At 46.6% G+C, this 22,602-nt stretch overlaps 1 protein-coding gene across 1 annotated transcript in view; it reads right to left on the bottom strand.

Moving 5' to 3' along the window:
* ARNT2 (aryl hydrocarbon receptor nuclear translocator 2) overlaps positions 1-22,602 on the bottom strand; it is a 144,753-nt gene that overhangs the window by 90,311 nt on the left and 31,840 nt on the right. The window contains exons 5-6 of the mRNA XM_015415830.1: positions 7,468-7,570; positions 1,167-1,232 (exon numbers count right to left, since the gene is read on the bottom strand). Coding sequence (XP_015271316.1) covers positions 1,167-1,232; positions 7,468-7,570 — 169 coding nt within the window. The remainder of the gene's footprint in view (positions 1-1,166; positions 1,233-7,467; positions 7,571-22,602) is intronic.

The following is a 22,602-nucleotide window of genomic DNA, read 5'->3' as shown; positions in this document are numbered from 1 at the left end:
CCTATTAGACGTATTGTTTTGTTAAATTGATTAATTGATTAGTTGTCTGAATTATTGAATTAATTAGGTGGGATTTGCTTTTATTAATTAATTCATTGGAATAGCTAAGCGTAGTGGGGGTTGATAGCTAGAGGGAGGGTGAGGGTGGCATATTAAATTGTATTTGTCCCCTACCCTAATTTGTTTAAAACTTTCCCCACTATTGGAGTGCTCCCTGGCGGCTCATTGGATGAGCTTGTGGAAGATCGGCACACCCTTCAATAGGGTGCTATTGGTGCTATTCGTCAGAGGTTAGGAGTTTGGTTTGGATGCCTCCTTGATGATGGAGGCCCAGGTAGCAGCCACTGCTAAGTTGACCTTTTACCATCTTCAGATGATACAGCAGTTGGTTCCCTTCCTCGAATGCAGTGACTTGGCAACAGTGATCTATGCAATGGTCACCTTGAAATTAGACTACTGCAATGCTTTCTACATGGGGCTGCCCTTGTCTCAAATCCGGAAGCTACAGCTGGTGCAGAACACGGTGGCCAGGCTGTTGTTGGGTCTCTCCTTGTGAAAGCACTGCACTGCACTGGCTGGCTGTAGCATATCGAATTTGCTTCAAGGTGCTGGTTCTTACCTATAAAGCCCTTTATGGCTAGGGCAGGGAGGGCGGGGTCTAAATCTAATAAAATAAATTTAAAAAATAATCCTAGCTTTGTTCAGTCTCAACTGAGATTTTATTTTAATAAAAGAAACTCATTCAAGACCATCTTCAACTTTAACATAAAGTGCATATTAAGAAGCAGTCCACTTCAAACACATTTATACTCCTGGTCGGAGTGGGTTTTTTAAATCAACAGCCACTAAGTCAGAAAAACTGTGACACAGATGAAATGCAAAGTTAAAGCATGAGACCAGATCCGTTCTGTTCCACCAAAATTTCACTCTTCTGAAATTCTTTTTAATTCTACAGTTTCATTAAAATCAGATCAGAACTGTGGTATTGTTCTTGAGTTCCTTAGCTGCCACATGAAAAGCACCATGCAGAGATATTCTTTGGTGGGCTGAGAAACTGGACAGTCAAGCTCATATCCGCAGCTCTGAAGGGCACCAGCTCTCTAGTTCCAAGAAGAATGCACCTAATGCATCACAAAGCTGACCCCTGGCAAAGGAGAGACACTCACCTGTATCTTTTCCTCATGGTAGTTATTCTGTTCAGAGGCAAATGATCTAAGGGAGCATTTCCACACCTGGAATCAAAGCAGCATGTCAGCAAATTCAGTAAGATTTCCTGATACCTTGAGAGGAAAAAAAGGTACTAAGGGCATTTAAACTCTGTGTCTGTGTTTTCTTTGTTTTGTGATATGTACATAAAGCATGTGTGCTCATGCCCAAAGGTAGTAAACCTCTGAATGCCAGTGCTGGGAGGCAGCATCAAGGCCTCTCTGTCCTGGGCTGGCTGCTGTGTGAAACAGGATGTTGAACTAGATGGACCACCGGTCTGCTCCAGCAGGGCTCTTTTGCATTCTTGCTGTTCTGGGGAACTTGCACTCAGTTCATGCTTTCCAAACCACTTATGTGTGGCAAAATAGTAGGCCACTTAACGTTACTATGTTTTTCAATCCTACATCTATGAGGTTTTAAGAATGAACTTAAAACCAGAAACTGTTAACACAGCAAATGTGCTTCTGCAAAAATGGGACATCTACCAAGGCGCCTAAATTGGCAGCAGCACCGCATTTGCGTACACCCCTCCGGTTTGCCACTGTGTAACAGTCTGGAATGATTCACAGACACAGGTGTGCAATCTTTATGTAGGACAGAGTACATGGGTGGGTACACACATTATCTGCACAGGTGTAAATGAATCTCCCTTTTGGATAGCTTTAAAAGCAACTGCAGTCAAAGTGAGAAAGCTACTAGGTTAAAAAGCCATCCTTCTTCCTCGGAAGAACAGCTGGACACAAATGTAAACAGTATAAAAAAAATCAGAAAATAACATAAATGATTATGCTAAATATATTAGTGTGTCCCCCCACATATATCTGAGTTTGAGGTCAACCAAGGACATCGGTCAGTCCTGAACTTGCTACCAAACAATATGGGCTCTTTGCTCATGAAGTGCAATGTCCAGAGATGTGGTGATGTGGCTTTAAAAATATGAGGTGGCAAATTCACAAAGGAGTAAAGGTAAAGGTTTCCCTTGGCTCAAAAGCCAATCGAATCTGACTCTAGGGGGCAGTGCTCATCTCCGTTTCCAAGCCGAAGAGCCAGCGCTGTCCGAAGACGTTTCTGTGGTCATGTGGCTGGCATGACTAAACGCCGAGGTGTTACCTTCCCACTGAAGCGGTACCTATTTATCTACTTGCAATTTTTGCTTTCGAACTGCTAGGTTGGCAGGAGCTGGAACTAGAGATGGGAGCTCACTCTGTCACGTGGCACTAGGGTCTCAAACTGCCAAACTACAGACCTTCCAGTCTGCAGCTCAGCGTCTTAACCTCTGAGGCACTGCGGCCCTCACAAAGGAGAGGACTCTTCAAAAATATTAGCCACAACAGCTAAAAGGAAGCTCCATGTTCAGAAGTACTCTATTGCAGCATAATAGACAGTTATGCAGCTAGTGTGTGGGGTATTTCAAACTGGAAACAAGGTTGCTGTTGTTTTTTTTAAGATGAAACAAATACACAGGTACAGAAACCCCAAGTATTTTTTGAGACTGAGATTTTAAACATCCCTTCAGTCTGGGAGTTATGGTTAATTACAACCCAACACTTGGCATGATGTTGTCCATGGGGTCGCGAAGAGTCAGACCCGACTGTGCGACTGAACAACAACAGCAACAAGAAACACACTTTAACTGAAAAACTCCCCGCACAGGTCCCAGAGAGCACTACGGTCGGGGTCGCAACATCGCCTGGCGACCCCGGGCCCAAAAGAGGCCAGGCTTGCTGCCATGAGGGCCAGGTCCTTTTCGGTGGCGGCTCCTATCTGGTGGAATGAGCTCCCGGAGATCAGGCCCCTGCGGGACCTGTTACAGTTCCGCAGGGCCTGCAAGACGGAACTCTTCCGCCAGGCTTTTGAATAGGAGCCGCCGCCGCTACCACTACCACCAATGAGGGCCAGGGCAGCAGCACCGCTGCCTAAGGCTGAGTGGCCAAGAAACATCAGGGGGCCACATCATCCTCCCTTCGCCCCAAGGTGCAATATGGAGAAAGGTGTTTGTCACGCGGGATTCTGGATGTCGCCCTGTTGTATTAAATTGTTTTAAGATGTTTTATAGTGTTTTATTGCACTATGTGCCATACCATGTATTATGGTGCTGTACTGCACCCCATGTTGTAAGCCGCCCTGAGCCCGCGTGCGGGGAGGGCGGGGTATAAATAAAATTAAATAAATAAATAAATAAAAGAAATGAACTTTTGAGTCAGACATTTTCAAGGTTTGAAAATTGCATAACAAAAATGCTCTTAAGACTTGCTCTTCTACCTAAAATTAGCTAGATGGTTAATTCCCTTTGTCTGTCTACATGTTTTTAAATAATATTGGTTAGTTGAGAAACTCAACCACACATCCATTCCATTTGGTTCTAAAAGTATTGATTTCAGTAATCACATATCATGATGGTGACAGAACAGCTTACATTCCAGAAGCTGGATCTGATGTATGGTTTTCTGGGGCAAAGTACAGAAGAGAATTAGACTGGGAAACAGACCATTAACTGCAGGTAAATGGAAGATTCCAATTTGCTAACACAGGAACAAGATTCAAACAACAACAGTATCTGAACAGAATGTCCTACTTCATGGCTTGCAACCCTCTATCTTTGTAATATGATGGTTTTGCAGTGTTTGTCTGGGGGAAGGGGGGGTGGCGGCAAGTGCAGTCAAGTTGCAACCAATTTATGGCAACCTCTCATGGAGTCTCCAAGGCAAGAGACAGTCAGAAGTGGCTTGCCATTGCCTGCCCCTGCGTAGCAACCATGGTCTCCTATCCAAGCAGTGTTCCCTCTAAGCTGAGTTAGTGTGAGCTAGCTCAGAGCTTTTTTAGCCTCCAGCTTACACATTTTTGTCTTAGCTCAGGAAGGATGGCTCCAAAGCAAACGAATTTATGCAGTAGCCAATTGCTTGCTCACACCTTTAATGCCAGGAGCTCACAAAGTACAATTTTTGCGCACAAGACTCCACAGCTTAGAGGGAGCATTGCATCCAAGTACTAACCAGGGCTGACTCTGCTTAGCTTTTGAGCTCTGACAAGACTGGTCTCACTTGGGCCATCCAGTTCAGGGCCAGGGAGAAGGGAGCGGGGAGCAAAGATGGTTCACAAAAAAATTCCAGCAGTGAAATGGAGGCTCCAATTTGACAACCAGTTTGTGGCCCTAGCACCAAGGGGAATGGGGGACGCAAAGGCCAAGAGCCCCTCTATACTCAACCAAGTGAGCCAGTCTGGTGTAGTGGTTAAGTGTGCGAACTCTAATCTGGGAGAACTGGGTTTGATTCCCCACTCCTCCACTTGCACCTGCTGGATGACCTTGGGCAAGCCATAGTTCTGTCAGAGCTGTCCTTGAAAAACAGCAGTTTCTGTCAGAGCTCTCTCAGCCCCACCTACCTCACAGGGTGTCTGTTGTGGGGAGGGGGAGGGAAAGGACTTTGTAAGCCGCTCTGAGACTCCTTTGGGTAGTGAAGGGCAGGGTATAAATCCAATATCCTCTCCTCCTCCTAAATACTGTGTATACATTTCAGTTGAAATAATACACACACAGAGAAAGTTTTCAGAGAAATTTGGAATAAAATTGGCCACAACTTTATTGGTTACAGCTGTAGTATGCTCTGGCACAGCATGGGGTACTGGATCCAGTTCATTGACTGACTCTCCTGCTAGCTGATGATCCGAGGAAAGCCTTGGGATGACAGGTCTCTGGATCCCACAAGGGCAGACGCCCCAAGGTGGTCTCCCCTGCCACCTGAGCATGTAATCCCTGGACATGCCCCCAGGCTGGGTGTACCACTTGACCCTCACACCAAGACCCCTTCCATGGATCCCCAAACTCAGGAAAATGGGCACGCAGGCCTGATAATGGATCCAGACCCAAACTGATACTGCCACAAGAGCAGGGCCTCAGCCACCCAGCTCCTGCCAATGTGTCTACAGCTGTAGGGCCTCAGTAATGCCTTGTAGCCAAACAACCATACCCTTAGTTAGATAATAGGGCATCCGAGCATAGCGAAATATCCGAGACCTCCCATGGCCCCATGCTCCTCCGCAGCCTGTTGGTCAGTTGGCCCTTTGCCAAAAGCCCGGCTCCAGCCCATCTGGTGCGTCTGCGCAGTCCCACCCAGCCACCCTGCCATCTCACTAGCGCATCCAGGATTTGTAGCACCCCCTTCCAGGCCACAGTGATCACATAACCACCAACTTCGCTGCTGCCCCAGAACAGCACACCTGAAGCATGCCACACTGCTGGGGCATGCCGCACCCATTCCAGGCCAAAGTTGCCACAGTCAGCTGCCTGAGAATATGGGGAGCAGGGATGAAGAAGAAGAAGAAGAAGAGATTGGGTTTATACCCCGCCCTTCACTTGGAGTCTCAGAGCGGCTTACAAACTCCTTTCCCTTCCCCTCCCCACAACAGACACCCTGTGAGGTGGGTGGGGCTGAGAGAACTCTGACACAAACTGCTCTTTTTCAAGGACAGCTGTGCCAGAGCTTGTGACTGACCCAAGGTCGCATCAGCAGGTGCAAGTGGAGGAGTGGGGAATCAAACCCGGTTCTCCCAGGTTAGAGTCCACACACTTAACCACTACACCAAACTGGGATGGTGCGGCGCATTTAGTAGCGGCCAGGCCCCCGCCCCCATGACACCCAGAACCTGTTGATAGGGGCGGCATCAGGTCTAGCAGGCCCAAGATTCCCACACTCACTGCTGGCCCACCCCCTCCACCCGGCAAGAACCGCCATGGCGGCCACCCTTGCTCCCCCTTCCCTGCGGTGCCGCAAACAGGGCCCTGGGTGAGACTGGGCCCTGGCTTCTGTCCTCCATTTTTTTACTGCACAAGCTGAATCTAGAGGAGACAAACCACTGGCCTGCATCCTACCACTTCACTAAGCAAAGTTTGCAGCCTTTCTCCAGGCCTAACAAGGCATCTTCCAATTTTATTTATTCATTTCATTAAACTTCTATACTGCCCTTCCTGCAAGGGGGCTCAGGGTGGTGCAGAACAAATTCATAAAAATACATATAATTACATTGAACAGTCTAAAATCCTAATCCACAGAACCTAAAATCTGCATGGCGCCATAATACAAATTTCTAAACCCCCCTCCTTTACATCAGCATAGGGGGAAAGGGGGGGAAGCAGTTAAAACCCGACTAGTTGTTAAAACCGCTAAGAAACCATTAAAAAACGTTGCTGTCCTCAACCGTATGCGTGGCAGAACTTCTCTGCCTTGTAGGCCCTGCGAAATTGTAACAAATCCCACAGGGCCCTGATGTCGGTAGGCAGAGAGTTCCACCAAGTCGGAGCCAGGACCAAAAAGGCCCTGGCTCTGGCTGAGGACAGGGACTTCCAGTAGGTGTTGGATCTCCTGAGCATAATGCTCAGTGCCTCTTTTATTGCCTGTTTTACCAATGAAAGAGCCACTTCAGCTGTGGGAAGGCTCCTTAGGCTGGAGGAAGGCTTCAGACTTCGCTCAGTGGACATTCATCCAGCTCAACGTAGGATTAACATAAGATACATCTGGGATGCTGGTTGTCTGTGGGGTGTCAGCAGAAACTGTGTACATGGTTTGCCCACATCCTGAAGGAGCCCCAACTCCAATATTTTGTCACGACCACCTCATAAGAGCAGCCCTGCTGGATCGGCTCCATCCTGGTTCCCACTACAGCCAGCCAGATATTTCCGAAATGCTCTTCAGCAGGGCTTTCTTCTGTTGTTGTTGTTCTTCCCCCTCCAACACTATCTAGCAACAGATATTCAGAGCACCATCAAGGACTTGTTTTCTCCCCCCCTCCCCCAAGCTTAACTCAACCAGCCCTTTCTGGTACTGATACAGCTGTTAATTTACAGAATTCCCAATTATTTCATGACTAGTTCCCACTGGCCCCTGACCTGCATGGCCCAGGCTAACTTAATCTTGTCAGGTCTCGTAAACTAAGCAGGGTTAGTACTCGGATGGGAAACTGCCAAAGAAGCCCAGGGTTGCTGTGCAGTCAGGCAATGACAAGCCACCTCTGTTCACCTCTTGTCTTGAAAAAGCAATAAGGTGGCCATAAATTGGCTGTGAATTGATGGCACTTTCTACCACCAATTTTCACCGGAGGCCATTTGCTATCTGATGCTTTGGGAGGACCCTTAATAGCCATACAGCTTGGACATTAAAGCCAATATTTTTTAAAAAAACCAAAGACAGGGTACAACAGAAACAGCCCCCTGTCAGGCTAATAAAGGGCAACAGATGAAGCATTACATAGTTAAAAGGAACAATATACCTCATCCGGCAAATGAAAGAACGTCTTGATCCCATACACATTCTCATTGAGGATTGCTGGCCCTCTTTCTTCACTGTCCCCGTCTTCAAATCCAAAATCCTCCCTTTAAAAAAAAAAGAGAAAGAGCAAAGAGATGAATAAGAGACAACACCCAAGCACACAGATTTTAGCTCTGGGACCACAATCCAGCAGGTATCACAATCCAGCAGGTATCTCTCTATAAAAGTGGGCCAGGCCACATTCCATGATGCAGTCACTAGAATGGTGATTTCAAACTTGATATCTTCTGAGAAGCGTTTTCAGTACTGAAACAAATCCTCAAGTATCTGCCATGGAACCTGTGCATGCGAGCGGAGGATTCTTGGGCTTATTTTAAGGTGCGCTCTCAGCTCAGCCAAGAAGCTGGACAGGACTGGGGAGGGTGTCGTGGGCCAGCCTGCTTTAGCTGAGGATCACTCAGCTGATGCTGATAACTGAGGCTCAACCAGAGGATGCTGTCTGAGGGTCTGAGACAGTGGAGGCAGGTCCTAGTGCCCCGGTGGCTGAGGACAGCATGTGCTCCAGCCCCATGAGCACTAGGAACACAGAACAGGCAACCTGGAGTGATGGCGCCTCAACAACCCAAGATCTTGGGGAAACTTTACAGGCTGCCTCGCCTCCCCTTTCCCCTGAGCCAGGGGAACGCAGGAGGCAGTTGGCACACTTGGAGCTCCCTGAGAGGAGGTGGAGTGCAGTCTCACTGCCCAGTGACTGCCAAAACAAGAGGAACACCTGGGGTCAATGAGCCAAATGGATGGCTCTCTCAAGCAACAAGGACTGGGCTTCAGGTGGGGTAGGTGTGGGAGCAACTCGTCAACTTTCTGGAGACGCGCAACCATATCACCTGGAACTGTTTCCCTCTGCAACTCCTGAACCTTTGGCTTCAACCCCAGACCAGCTTGACTACACCTCTTGGACCTGCTCAGACTCTGCTTCTTGGACCCTCAGCTGGCTTCCCTTGTGTATGACTCTTGGAATGAATTCTTGACTTTGTGCTTCTGGTTAGTGACTCTGTCTCATCCCCTTGGTCTCAGCTGAGTCTGCTCTGACCCAGGACAGTGGGCTGCAATCCCTCCATGTCAACTGAGAAGTTATTTAATAGATGTATCACATTCCTCTCTAATTTTTCTTTCATTGTGAAATGAAAGACAGGGTTCCCACAAGGTCTCCTACCCAAAACACTTACCAAACTCAGACCTGCTTTGGTTCAGCATGGTTCCTCTATCATTAGACCTCCCATCACATCCTAGTATGAGTGTATCCTATAATATATATAACCACTCTTCAACCCCAGTCAAGTATTTGAAGAGAAGATCAGTAGTTTGGTGTAGTGGTTAAGTGCGTGGACTCTAATCTGGGAGAACCAGGTTTGATTCCCCACTCGTCCACTTTGCAGCTGCTGGATGACCTTGGGCAAGCCATAGTTCTGTCAAAGCTGTCCTTGAAAGAGCAGTCCTTGAGAGAGCTCTCTCAGCCCCACCAACCTCACAGGGTGTTTGTTCTGGGAAGGGAAAGGAGGTTGTAAGCCACTCTGAGACTCTGAGTAAAGGGTATGGTATAAATCCAATCTCTTCTTCTTCTTAGTACTGGACAAACTGTCGTTCAGGAAAGCTCACCTGCCAGTAATTGTCTTTCTCACTGACAGGGCTGGTGCTTCCATAAGGCGAGGTTAGGCAATTGCCTAGGGCGCCATGTGAGAAGAATGCCCCGCTGGCCTTCCGCCCCACCCCTGCCTCACTAAAAGCCCTGCTAGGCTGCTCCGCTTGTCACCCTGTGCTTGTCATGGAACTGAAGCAACAATCTGAGCATGTGCACATTGCTGTCTGCTGTCCATCTCAGTCTGCTGCCGCTCCGCCGTGCCTCCCATCCACCGCTCCCCAGAACACAACATTGTGCCCCCTAGAAAGGTTGGTTTGGTGGTCCATGAGGGCAGCGGGCGCCAGAGGGTGGGCGGGTACTCTTTGAGGAGGGGGAGGATGGTAGGCACCAGGCTGTGAGCAGCAAGTGCCTCGACATGGAGCTCCATACGGAGTGCCTCCAGGACGCTGGGCTGCTCTGGTTGAGTCCACCAGAGCTGGTGGAAAACCGTGTACATGTTGGGGGGGATTTGGAGCAGCTGCTGCCCCTCGCTGCTGTCTGGACTGCTTGCACAGTGGGGGGGGGCTCCAAGACGGAGGACCGCTCCAGCCCCCTCCGGAGGAAGACGGGAGACCTTCCCCCCCCCCCAAGCTGATCCGTGGGTGGCCCTTTGCAAGGGGGGTGGGCGAAGTCCCCTGAAGAAGCACTCAAGAGACTGCTAGCTGTGTGTGGACTCTGTGCCTGTCCCTTTAAGAGCTGCCTGCTAGCTGGGTGTGGACTCTGCACCTGTCCCTTTAAAAGCTGCCTACAGGTGGGAGGGAACTCAACAGGTTCTTCCTACCTTCTGCCACAGCGAAAGGCTTGCCAGGTGGGAAAAGCAGCCTCGTTCCTCCCCCTCTACTGAGGGTCAAGTACACCCCCATGAATCTGGCAGGCTGGCCAGATTCTTCATCCCAGCATCCAGGCAACTACTGGGAGAAGAGCAAGCTGGCTGCAGAGAAGAGATTAAGACCACCACCATCACAAGGACCTGCGAACAGAACAATCTGGCCAAAGTGCAGTGGTGGGAGTTTTATCCCCCTTTTCTCATGGCAAGCTTGCTTTCCTCCAGGTGCCTTGCAAATATTACTCGTTTGCCTGAGCTAATGTGCCTAATGCTGGGGACAGAGCACTCTGCCCTGGCCACTCTTGCTCGGCCTGACCCATCCCAGCAGTGCACTCTGTAAAATACTGTCAAAGGTGTTACTCAGAGGTCATTTCGGGGGGGATCGTGGGGGATCGCAGTTCCCCCGGGTGAGGTACGGGGGGCAGGGCACATGATGAAACCCCGCCCCCTGCTTCCGGCCCTCATTCAGCCAGGAGGAGGCAGGAGAAGACGGAGGGTAAGTTGCTTCCTCCCTGCTTCTCCCCACCCCTGCCTGCCTGGGGCCAGGGAGGGCCTTCGCGGGGCTTCCTTACACTCCCGCCGACCTTGCAGGTCCACCACCAGGCCCCTCATGGGGCTCAGCAGTGGAGCTGCAAGGCCGCCGCTGGCAGCCGGGACCGTTGGGGGTGGGGTGTGTGGCCTTATGACACACTTCCGGTGATGTCAGGGGGTGTGGCATATGCTAATGAGTTATGCTAATGAGTTCCCCTAGCTCTTTTTCTACGAAATGACCCCTGGTGTTAATACACAGCCACGCAGTCCCCTGTATACAGAACCCGGAAAAAATCAACTACCAAACTAGTGTTTTGAAAAACTGAGTTAGCCATTGTGCACATTTGTAGACAAACAATCAATTAATATCTCAATAATTAAACTGCAGAGAAGCAACAGCCTTCTTTTCTGACAGAGTCACACACCACCAGCTTATAAAACTTCCCCTCTTTCTTCTTCTACACAGTTACAGCCTTCGTAATTGCCTCCATCTGATCTTCTGGCACAGAACACCTTGCCAGAGTTGTGCTACCAACAGTCATATTTTTGACTATTACATCTTCCCTATGGAATGTTTTCAAAAATGCCTCAAAGCTTAACACAAAAGCCAAATCGTGCCCCAAAACACATCCCCATACAAGCCAGCGACCTACTTTTAGGTGTGACTCAGAAGGTTATTTATGACAAGGGGAAAGCGGATGATCTCAAACCATTTGTTCTTCATTGTTGCAGTTTGCTAAACTAAGACCCAGAGGATTCTCATTATCTCTGATGAAGATGATTGTCATGTTAATCCTCAGACCACAAGGAGTCTCTGGGGTAGGAAAGTAAAACAACTGACATGTGCAAAGAGAAATGGGAGATCCCAGTAGACTCTTAATTATAATTTTCCAGCTATCATTCATACCCCTCCTCATAAGTCCATTCCCTATATGGGCATGGCTTAGTCGCAAATGGAGAAGACACAGGGTAACACATGGTTATGGACTTTGGCACCATCTTACTTAGAATAGAATAATAGAATCATAGAGTTGGAAGGGACCTCCAGGGTCATCTATTCCAACCCTCTGCACAAGGCGGAAAATTCACAAATAACCTCCCCCTCCAAACCCACAGTGACCCCTGTTCCATGCCCAGAAGATGACAAAAAACCTCCAGGATCCCTGGTCAAACTGGCCTGGAGAACAATTGCTTCCTTACCCCAAAGGGGCAATCAGCATTTCCCTGGGAGTGTAAGAAAGGGCCACGAGAACTAATCACTGATGCGACCCTTCCCGCCCTCTCATGATCTGTCTAAGTTCACAGAATCAGCATTGCTGTCAGATGGCCATCAAGCCTCTGTCTGAAAACCTCCAAAGAAGGAGAACCCACCCCCTCCCAAGAAAGCCTGTTCCACTGAGGAACCTCTCTGTCAGGAAGTTCTTCCTAATGTTTAGCCGAAAACTCTTCTGATTTAATTTTAACCACTTGGTTCTGGTCCGACCTTCTGAGGCAACAGAAAACAACTCCATACCATCCCATAGATGACAGCCCTTCAAGAACTTGAAGATGGTTATCATATCACCTCTTAGTCGTCTCCTCTCCAGGCTAAACATACCCAGCTCCTTCAACCTTTCCTCATAGGACTTGGTCTCCAGACCCCTCACCATATTCGTTACCCTCCTCTGAACACGTTCCAGCTTGTCTATATCTTTCTTAAATTGTGGTGCCCAAAACTGAACACAATACTCTAGGTGAGGTCTAACCAGAGTAAAGTGGTACCATCACTTCGCGTGATCTGGTCACTATACTTCCGTTGATACAGCCCAAAATCACATTTGCCTTTTTAGCAACCACTTCACACTGCTGACTCATGTTCAGTGTACCGTCTACTAAGATCCATAGATCCTTTTTCGCACATACTACTGCCAAGACAAGTCTCCCCCAACCTATAATGATGCATTTTTCCTACCTAAATGCAGGACTTTAGATTTATCCCCCTTGAAATTCATTTTATTTGTTTTGGCCCCGTTTTCCACCCTGTCAAGATCATCCTGTATCCTGACTCTGTCTTCTACCGTATTTGCTACCCCTCCCAATTTAGTATCATCTGCAAATCTAATAAGCATTTCTTCTATCCCTTCATCCAAATCGTTGATAAAGATGTTGAACAAAACAGGTCCCAGGACAGATCCTGGAAGCACTCCACTTCTCACTCCTCTCCAAGAGGATGAAGAACCATTCACAATCACTCTTTGGGTGTGATCGGTCAACCACCTAACAGTCATAGGATCCAAACCACACTTTTCCAATGTGTCAACAAGAATATTATGTGGAACCTTATCAAAAGCCTTACTAAAATCAAGATAAACTAGGTCTACAGCATTCCCCTGATCCAGCAAGGTAGTAACTTTCTGAAAAAAAGAGAGATAAGGTTAGTTTGACATGACTTGTTCTTGAGAAACCCATGCTGGCTCTTAGTAATCACAGCTGTCCTTTCTAAATGCTCAAGGACTGTCTGTTTGATTATTTGTTCTAAAACTTTCCCAGGTATAGATGTAAAGCTGACGGATCAATAGTTACCTGGATCCTCCTCCCCCTTCTTGAAGATAGGGACAACATTTTCCCACCTCTAGTTATCTAGCATATGTGCCACTCCCTGCAAAAGTTAAGAGTTCTTATTTCCAGTTACTGGCTTTGAGTTTTTGTCTTGCTCCCCCACAGGATTTAGTTTAAAGCTTTTCTTATTAGGTTTGCAAGGCTGTTTCCAAACACATTTTTTCCTACCCTCGTGAGGTGCAAAACATCTCCTGATAGAAGAGCTTTATCTCGAAAGCATAAGCCATGGTTCAAAAATCCAAACCTTTCCTGATAATACCATCTAAGTAGCCAATCATTGATCTGCAGTATTCTTCTTTCCCTTCTTAAGCCACGGCCTTCAACAGGAAGAACTGATGAGAATACAACCTGCACTCCCAATTCCTTCACCTTTTTACCCAGAGCCACAGTCTCTTTTAATACGTTCTGGGCTGTGCCGGGCGGTATCATTTGTTCCCACATGGATGAGCAAGAAGGGTAATAATCCGTGGGCTTGATGAGTCTTCCTGCCCTTTCCGCCATATCCTGGATGCGTGCACCTGGTAGACAGCATACCTCTTGAGACGACAAGTCCGGTCAGCACGCTTTAGCTTCAGTTTAACTAACATTTCCTTGATAACTTCCCTGCCAAACTGCCTCTCAAGACCCACCCACACACCCTCAAATACTGTCCTCTCACACAGTAAACTCAGCTACTCCTCCTCAGCAGTTAAGGAAAGTCAAATAATAAAACATTCACTACTCCAGCAGCAGCTCCCTCTCCTGACCCTTCTCAGAGCCCAGCCTCAATTCTTCCCCACCCTGTTACCCAAATGGGGAGATGTAGAGGGACAGGCCACATTGCTGCTGCTGCTGCTCCTCCTCCCCTCATCTGCTGAATCAAGGAGGACGTCAGTTTTGTTCCACAGTATATGGGACAGGAGGAAAACCTGGGAAAGAATGAGCTAGGAGGGCACTAGAACACATACACATGAAGTTACCTTACACTAAGTCAGGCCCTTGGTCTTTGCAGGACAGTACTGTCTGCTCTGACTGGCCGAGGGTCTTAGGCAGAAGTCTTTCACATCACAAACCACCTCATCCTTCAAACCGAGATGCTTGGCATTGCTCCTGAGACCTTCTGCATGCAAAGCAGATGCTCTTCTGTCACAAAGTTGCCTTGTAATGAGTCAGATCAATAGTCTAGCATAGTCAATATTGTTCACAATAGCTCACCAGGGTCTAAGGTAGGGGATCTTTCACAACACTTAAAGGTAAAGGTAAAGGTTCCCTTGCTCGAAAGCCAGTCGAATCCGACTCTAGGGCCATCTCCGTTTCAAAGCCGAAGAGCCAGCGCTGTCTGAAGACGTTTCCGTGGTCATGTGGCCGGCATGACTGAACACCGAGGCGCACGGAACGCTGTTCCCTTCCCACCGAAGTGGTCCCTATTTATCTACTTGCTATTTCTTGCTTTCGAACGGCTAGGTTGGCAGGAGCTGGAACTAGAGACGGGAGCTCACTCCGTCATGCGGCACACTCGGGTCTCGAACTGATGAACTATCGACCTTCCGCAGACTGCAGTTCAGCGTCTTAACCACTTGAGCCACCGCACATCACTTACTATGTGATTTTTTAAAATTGGAGGTGCTGGGGGCAGAACCTGGGACCTTCTGTATGCAAAGATAAAGATCTCTGACTGCTGCTGAGCCACTATCCCACAACAACCAATCACGTAATACTAATCAGTAATTCAGCTGAACTGAACTGAGTCAGACCACTGGTCCATCAAGTCTGCCTTTCTTTCACTGGCAACCCAACTCCAAAACGCATTGTTTCCCCTCCCCACATGGCTGGTTTTTGCACCTCAAGCACACATCTGGGAGAACCAGACATGGATCCTGAGAATCATGTGTGGTTTGGGTTTGCTGAAATCATTTCTTCCAGGTCTGAAGGCTTCTCTGCAAGTCCCGATTCACCCATTGCACACAAGTGTGCTCATGTCTGCCAGTGAAAACGACATCCACCTCCTTGATCATTTCCAACTTTACAAGGGAGACCTTGACAGCTCCTTAATTGCAATCAAGAGCATAATAGCTCACAGCTGCTTGCCAGATGAGTGGCGGCAGCACAAAGGAGAAGAGCACCTCTCTCGTGGGCTTCTGCATCTGTTGCATTAGGTATGCCACCCTGGCTGCTGAATGCTAACTTCAAAGTCCTTGCTTAAGCAGGATCCATGCAAAACAGACGAAAATCTGACAGACAGGGATCCGTAAGACTCACAAGGGATGAAAATCCCACTCACCTCCCCCACTTCCCCCCAATTTCTCCAGTCCCCCCATCACTGATTTCTCTCCCTCTCCACATTCCCCAGTTGCTACTTTGTCTTCCTTTTCCATAAGGAGATTGCTGGTGATCCCACTATGCCATCCACGTTCTCACCAAGTTTCCTGAGATCCCGGTCAGCATTTTTCAAAATATTAAAAACTCCATGGAGTTTTTCTGCAAACCTGGGGCTTCCCAGAAACATCTCTGTTGTCTGTATCTGGACTCCCTGTGTAGATTTTTTTTGATCCACAATCTATGGTTCATAATTATATTTTCCAAGATAGGACACTGTTGGAGCCTCCCATGTGCCTTGGAATCTGTATTGGAATCAATTGGACTAAGACCAGGGTGACCTAGGTTCAAATCCCCACTCACAGACCTCATTGGGCCAGTCAGTCTCTCTGTCAGCTTCATCTACCTGACAGGCCTGTTGTGTGCAAAGGACCAGGTACACTGCCCTGAGCTCCTTGGAGGAAGACTGCTATTTAAAAAGGAACATAAATAAACTAAGCAGATTTTACTTTAAATATTAAGCTACCATTTAAAAATAGCAGCTGTGTGTTTTGCTCTAACATATAACATTGAGCCACAACACTTTCCTGGCTCCAGTCCATACCCATTGCCACAGGCCTGCATATCTATGTATGTGTGCAACTGTTTAAATGCAGAGCCAGTTTGATGTAGTGGTTAATGTGCGCAGACTCTAATCTGAGAGAACCGGTTTTGATTCCCCACTCCTCCACTTCCACCTGGCTGGATGACCTTGGGCAAGCCATAGTTCTGACAAGAGCTGTCCGTGAAAAAGAGCCGTTTCTGTCAAGAGCTCTCTCAGCCCCACCTACCTCACAGGGTGTCTGTTGTGGGGAGGGGGGGGAAGGAGTTTGTAAGCCGCTCTGAGACTCCAAGTGAAGGGCGGGATATAAAGCCAATCTCCTCCTCCTCCAGAACCTTTGGACAGAATAGGATAGTAGGGGGAATTAAAACACAAGACTTCAGCTTTCAGCGGCAGCTGCAAGTTTACCATAACCATCCCAGTCTCGGCTGAGAGAGACACAACTACTTGCCTAAGGCTACCTACGCAAACTCACAGTGCAGGTGAGATTTGGTCCAGAGGCTTCCTGGCTCACAGCTCACTTTGCCATACTTGCTTTTGAGGACAGCCCAGGAGACAAGGATTGAAGGACATGCCTTAGATTCAAGTCTCCTTTCTTTGCTTCATAAATATTTGACACTCAGTTCAGACCAAAGATTTGGGCTCTCACAGTAGTCGGGGCTCTTTTTCCCTGTCTGATGCTCTGGCTCAAGCCCATTTCAACACAATAGAAATGAAATCTTTAAAATTTAGCATGTTGAACTTTATAGGCTGATAATCAGACACAGACCCATTTTTATGGTCTGTTTTTTCCATTCCCTCTTACAAGTCCCTCTAGGGCAGCTCAATTCAGTTCTTCATTCAAAGCCTGGATTCTCTTGTTTTTGATTCCACAGAATTGCCCTACAGAGCCAGAATGTTAAGAGGGAAGGCCTACAGAGCAGACCATTTGTGTAGGTGAAAACAGTTACATGAGGTATCTGGGTTACATAAATGCCAATGGTTATTGCACCCATTAGTTTACTAGAATAACTCTCACCCCGATTAGAGAGGCAGCAGCCTGCTAAATGTCTCCATCTCTGCTCTGCAATGACTCATCCTCACCACTAGGGATGCCATGGGACCACCTTAGGTGGGACTAATAGCCACTGCAGCAACTAGGCCTACAGGAATGGCTCAGGCTCCTCCCATCTATGGCTCTTCCAGGAGCCCCACCCCAGGCAGAGTTCAGGGCCAAACAACCTTTTTTACTTACCAAGAGAACTCTGATGGATATGCACCTCTTATTTTTGGACACTAAATGCAATGATGGGGGAGGGCAGTGATGATTTGATTGGGGAGTTATTTCATTCTTCTCCTTTGTGCCGTTTTCCAGAACTAAAATTTCTACCCTTCAGCCAAGCTGCTATTTGCTTCACAGGCACCTGTACTTTCCCCCCCAAAGTGGTGTGTGTGTGTGTGTGTTTAGATCAGGAAACCAGCATGGGAGGAAAGGGCTAAGAAAACTCCAACCATCTTTCCAGATCAGATTAAATCCCCACTCCATGGCTTCATTTAATTGAAGAGTCTGATCTCAGATCTTCTTTCTTAGCCAAACCATGTGTTCTACCAGAACAGTAAGCTTCCATCAACACCTTCAACTATACAGACTTCTTCTCTTCTTCCTCCAGTTGAAATAATTTTTTTGTACTCCCAATAAGAAAAATTTGCCAGAGGCTACATAACAAACAAAAAAGAGGAAAAGGATGAAAAGAATATTTGCAAGACCCCCAAATCTTTTTTGGTTGGGTGTAAAAGGAAAAAAAAACATCTGGGGGGGGATGACTCAAAAGCAGAGATGTACAAAAACAAGAGGACATGATTAAACAATTGATTCAAAATGTTGAAGTGACTAATACTATTTGATGTGGCCCCAATTAGAGGCAGGCTGACGAGAATGTTATCTGACACAGGTTTTTGTTGCTAACATCCCTGCAATCTTCAAAAACACATTTATTTTACAGAATTTGTACCCCACTTTTCTGCCTTCATAAAGGCAGCTAACAAATTAAAAACATACATAATAAAACCACATCTTAAAAACCAACAAAAATGCATAATTAAAAAATCAGAAACTGAGCTAATACACACATACAAAAACATGAAACCAAAATAAAAACCCTGGGCAGGAAAGAGGAATCACTGAGAGAATGCCAAACAAAACAGAAGATGGCAACACAAGGGGACAGAGACATCTCCCTGGGGAGAGAGTTCTAGATATTTGCTGCCATGACTGAGAGGACCTCTCCCAGGCTGCCACCGATCTCATCTCAGGGGGCACCCGAAGCAAGACCTTGGAAGATTTCCACCCTGGGAGGTAGGTCAGGCTGAAAGAGAGTGATCCCAGCAAGCTTCCATGGCGGAATGGGAATTCAGCCCTGGGTCTCCCGGAGCCCAATCCAACACACTACACCACGGAGGTCTAACAAAAGACCAACATTTGAACAGAGTTACCAGTTCCCTTGTCTGCTGAACTCCTTTCAAGAACATTACACAGTCCCACCTGCCCTACGAGTTGAGAGGCCAATTTCTTTTAAAATTGCAAGCAGTTCATAAAAGTTCTATAAAGTCTTTTACAGAAAAAGGAATCATAAAGAGTTTTTAAGCACTATCCCCCACACATACAAATGCCGATTCAGCTGATTTCTTCACTTTTATTTCTTACTCAGAAGGCCAAAAGGGATTTGCATACCATTTTGCATCTGACTAATTAATCACATCATTTCTCCAAAACATCTAAGAAGCAAACACGCCTCATCCCAATGAAATTATAAGAAAACTGCATGTGCTTCCAGAGTCTGAAAGAGTCTTAAAACGAAGCTATTTTTAATGACACCATTGCCTCTGCAATCCTGTACAGAGTATTGTGGCAGTTGAGACAACATAATTGGACACAGACCAAGCACATAATTCAGAACTTATGTTGAAGGGGGGAAAACAGAGCCATGTGCTGTAAGCATTCCTAAGATGTAGTCTTCCTCTAGGAAACGTTGTTTTTAAACTCTCCTTCTTCAGGGACTTGTCAAGGAACCCTGAATAGCTGCATCAGGCCCCACTTGGGTGCTCTGAGGAATATACTAGAGGCACAAGCACTCCGTTTATGAGGGCCTCTTCCAGGCTGCCTGGCTGATCCACTTGGACCGAGAGTACATCCAATAATTTGTTGAAAGAACGTACAGTTGAGAATGGGCAAAATGTTTTCCAGACAAGTTTGTTCATTAGCTTTTCTTATTGAGGAATTCCTGAAAGGCATCCAAATAACTCCAGGGTGCCCCCCACACACGATTATTGATTTGAAGGAACAGCTCAGACGAGGACTCCCTTTAGCCTCAGTCCTAATCTTGCACATCAAACAGTGTGCAGAGAGAAAATCTCTCCCAATTCCATGAAAGTATTACCAGATCTATACAACTTAAGATCACACTTCACATAACCCAACACCTATGTATGGAGAGTAAACGAGAAGCTCAATAAACCGGCTCACTTGGACTGCCAAAACAGGGGTTCAGGGTGGCCGGGGTGTGTGTGTGTGACAAGTTCCTGGCTGGTGAACTGCAATCAATATGATGGGTGATGAATGATGGAGACTTGGACCCACTGGGGATGAAAAGGGGGGAGGGCTTAACCCTGAAACCTGGGATCCAGAACCTAAAAAAGTAAGTCAAACAGAATAGAGGACCAACAATAAAAACTTAATGTATAAAACTTAATGTATAAAAAGATACATGTATTTATTAACAAAGGGCCCAATCACACCTCATGTAAAAATAACAAAATCTAGCACACAAGGGCCAGTGGACTCCTCAGTGAAATAGTCCCTTAAGCAAAGAGCAATCTGTGGATGCTTTTGCTAAACAATCATTGGAAGGCACTTTCTGGACCAGAAATTATCATCAGTGAAACATCATTTGACATGTGATTGCATCTTTGGAGGCCTCATTTATACTTTTATTCTGTGCCTAGTGGTTTCACATTGGAACAATTCTTTTCTGGTCCATCTTGTGTCTCTGTTGCATAATTGTATTATGAGGAGCTATACGGTGGCTCAGTGGATAAGATGCTGAACTGCAGGCTGGAAGGTCGGTAGTTCAGCAGTTTGAGACCTGAGTGCCGCATGACGGAGTGAGCTCTCAGCTCCTGCCAACCTAGCAGTTTGAAAGCAAGAAATTGCAAGTAGATAAATAGGTACCACTTTAGTGGGAAGGTAAGTGTTCCATGTGCCTCAGCTTCTAGTCATGCCGGCCACATGACCACAGAAACGTCTTTGGACAGCGCTGACTCTTCGGCTTGGAAACAGAGATGAGCACCGCAGCCCTAGAGTCGGATTCGACTGGCTTTCGAGGAAGGGAAACCTTTACCTTTACTTACTGTATTATGATATCAGCCAATATGTTTCTCATTGTGTTTGACCTCTGAAGAAGGCCTATACAGGCCAAAACGCATCAGATCAAGTTTGTGTGCTAGATTTTGATATTTTTACATGAGGTGTGATTGGGCCCTTATATGTTTTTTAATTCTTTGTTAATAAATACATGTATCTTTTTATACTATATACATTAAGTTTTTATTGTTGGCCCTCTATTCTGCTTGACTTACCTTTTTAGGTTCTGGACTTGGGCCCACAACCTGATACTTTAGCTTGGTTCAGTGGGGCTTGTACCAGAATTACTGCATTTCCTCACAGCCTGACCTTCAAGAAGCCTGTCCTGCAAGGAGACATGAGTTCCTCTTTGGAATGCAGTGGTGTTACAGTGACAACCAGGGCTGACCCTGCTTAGCTTCCATGATCTGATGAGATCAGGCTAGCCTGGGCCATCCGGGTCAGAACAGAACAAGGATTAGATTGGCGAATAACATTTGGCCTTAGCTAGCAAGGAAAACTATCGAGAATATAAGCATGAACTTCTGTAGCAGGGGTTTTCGAACTGTGTTCCAGAGAACTCCACAGTTCCTTGGAAGCTTATCAGAGATTCCTTAATGAGTAATAACGGACAAGCATCCTTGGATGACAGTAGGTACCCACAACACATCCTTGCAATGCACAGCCACAGAGGAATGTTAACTGTGTATTAAGGTTCAAACAGTGAGGCTCCATAAGCATGGTCTGTGACTCACATGAACCGAGCATGCACCTTAGAACAGACCTCTGGAATGAGCAGGAAATCCACAACAGACAAATGAATGTGTAGTATGTTCCTTGAAAGTCAGAATACTGTACAATGGTGGATCTCAGAGTATATTTGGGGGGCACATGGCAAAGCACCCTTGCTGAAGGGTTTAGCTAGTGCATGGAAGTTAGCATTACTGAAAGTAGCTCTTTTCAACAACGGGAGCAGCAAGTCTGCCCCACTGTCACCTTAAGACCTAATCTCCAAGTCCAGTTTTACCCTTCATTTCATACAAAGGATTAATGGTATCACATAGCAGTGGCTTTCAAACCTCTTGTCTCCAAGGAACACTTCCCATAGAGATTTGGCTTCCAAGGAAACAGGTGTGCCTACAGCAAAAGCACAGAATCTTAAATGTTGCAGGAAAGTCATTTTTTCAATAACACCTCTTCATTAACACATCTAAACAGCTACATTAAAGTTATGTTCAAATGTCAACAATACACTTCATTTGGTTGTAAAAGGCCTGAACATAGCTTGTTTGGTGTGCTTACATGATCCTTCTCTCCTTCTGCACTGTGCAATTTGGAAGCCTTCAATCAAACTGCAGTTGACCATACCAGCTGAATCGGGGCGGATTGAGGCTCACTGGTGCCCTAAGCACTGACCAATCTTGGTGTCCCCTCCTTTCCACACTGACCAAGTCCATTTTAGTTGTTGACCTGTCTGACCAGATATACAATGCAGGTTGCAGCAATACAAAAATTTATTCATATAACACAACATACTGTACAAACTAAGCTTTTCACCCTTTCCCCAACTTTGTGGTCCCCCCTTTGGCCCTGGTGCCCGAAGCACGTGCTTAGTCTGCTTAATCTGCCCCTGAGCTGAATGCAGGCACTGAGACAAATCCCTACAAACCAGCATTCTAAAGTGGAACTAAACCGAGGTTTAGAAGCCCTGTTTGTGAAAAATGAACAAACTTCCCTTTGTCCAGGTACCTGCATCATGGAAAATCAGAGTTCAGAGAACCAGACTGCTTTCAACTGTGTTTTGCATGCAAGAGGCAGAGAGAGTGGGCACGGCAACCAAGCCAAGTTCAAACTCACCCGGAACAATCATAGATTCATTGTGATGTCTGAGAGGAGTTTAAATTTTTAAAAAAACTGATAAAGGAACAGAAAAGCCTCAGAGACTTAGTGCAACAACTAAAATAGTGTTCATATTAGGGTTTATCACTGCCATTGACAACAGAGTTTTCATTTAAATAACCAAGCCTATCCACCCAGTGGTTTATACGCGAAGGGAGATCTTAAGACAACAGAACCATCATTATCCTGAGCAGTAGTGGGTTTGGAGTGCTTGCTTCAGCAAGACCCTTGGTTGAAAGGTAGTTTCCTCCAGGAACAAGGTTGAAGATTCCCACTGCTAAGTAAGCTCCATTCAAGCAGCAGTAACGAGCAATATTAATAAAATCCTTG

Source organism: Gekko japonicus, unplaced genomic scaffold (assembly GCF_001447785.1).
Source record: "Gekko japonicus isolate JY-2015 unplaced genomic scaffold, Gekko_japonicus_V1.1 scaffold2212, whole genome shotgun sequence".
NCBI classification, from domain to species: Eukaryota; Metazoa; Chordata; class Lepidosauria; order Squamata; family Gekkonidae; genus Gekko; species Gekko japonicus.
Note: the sequence above shows the minus strand (reverse complement) of the source record. Positions and strands in the feature narration are given on the sequence as shown.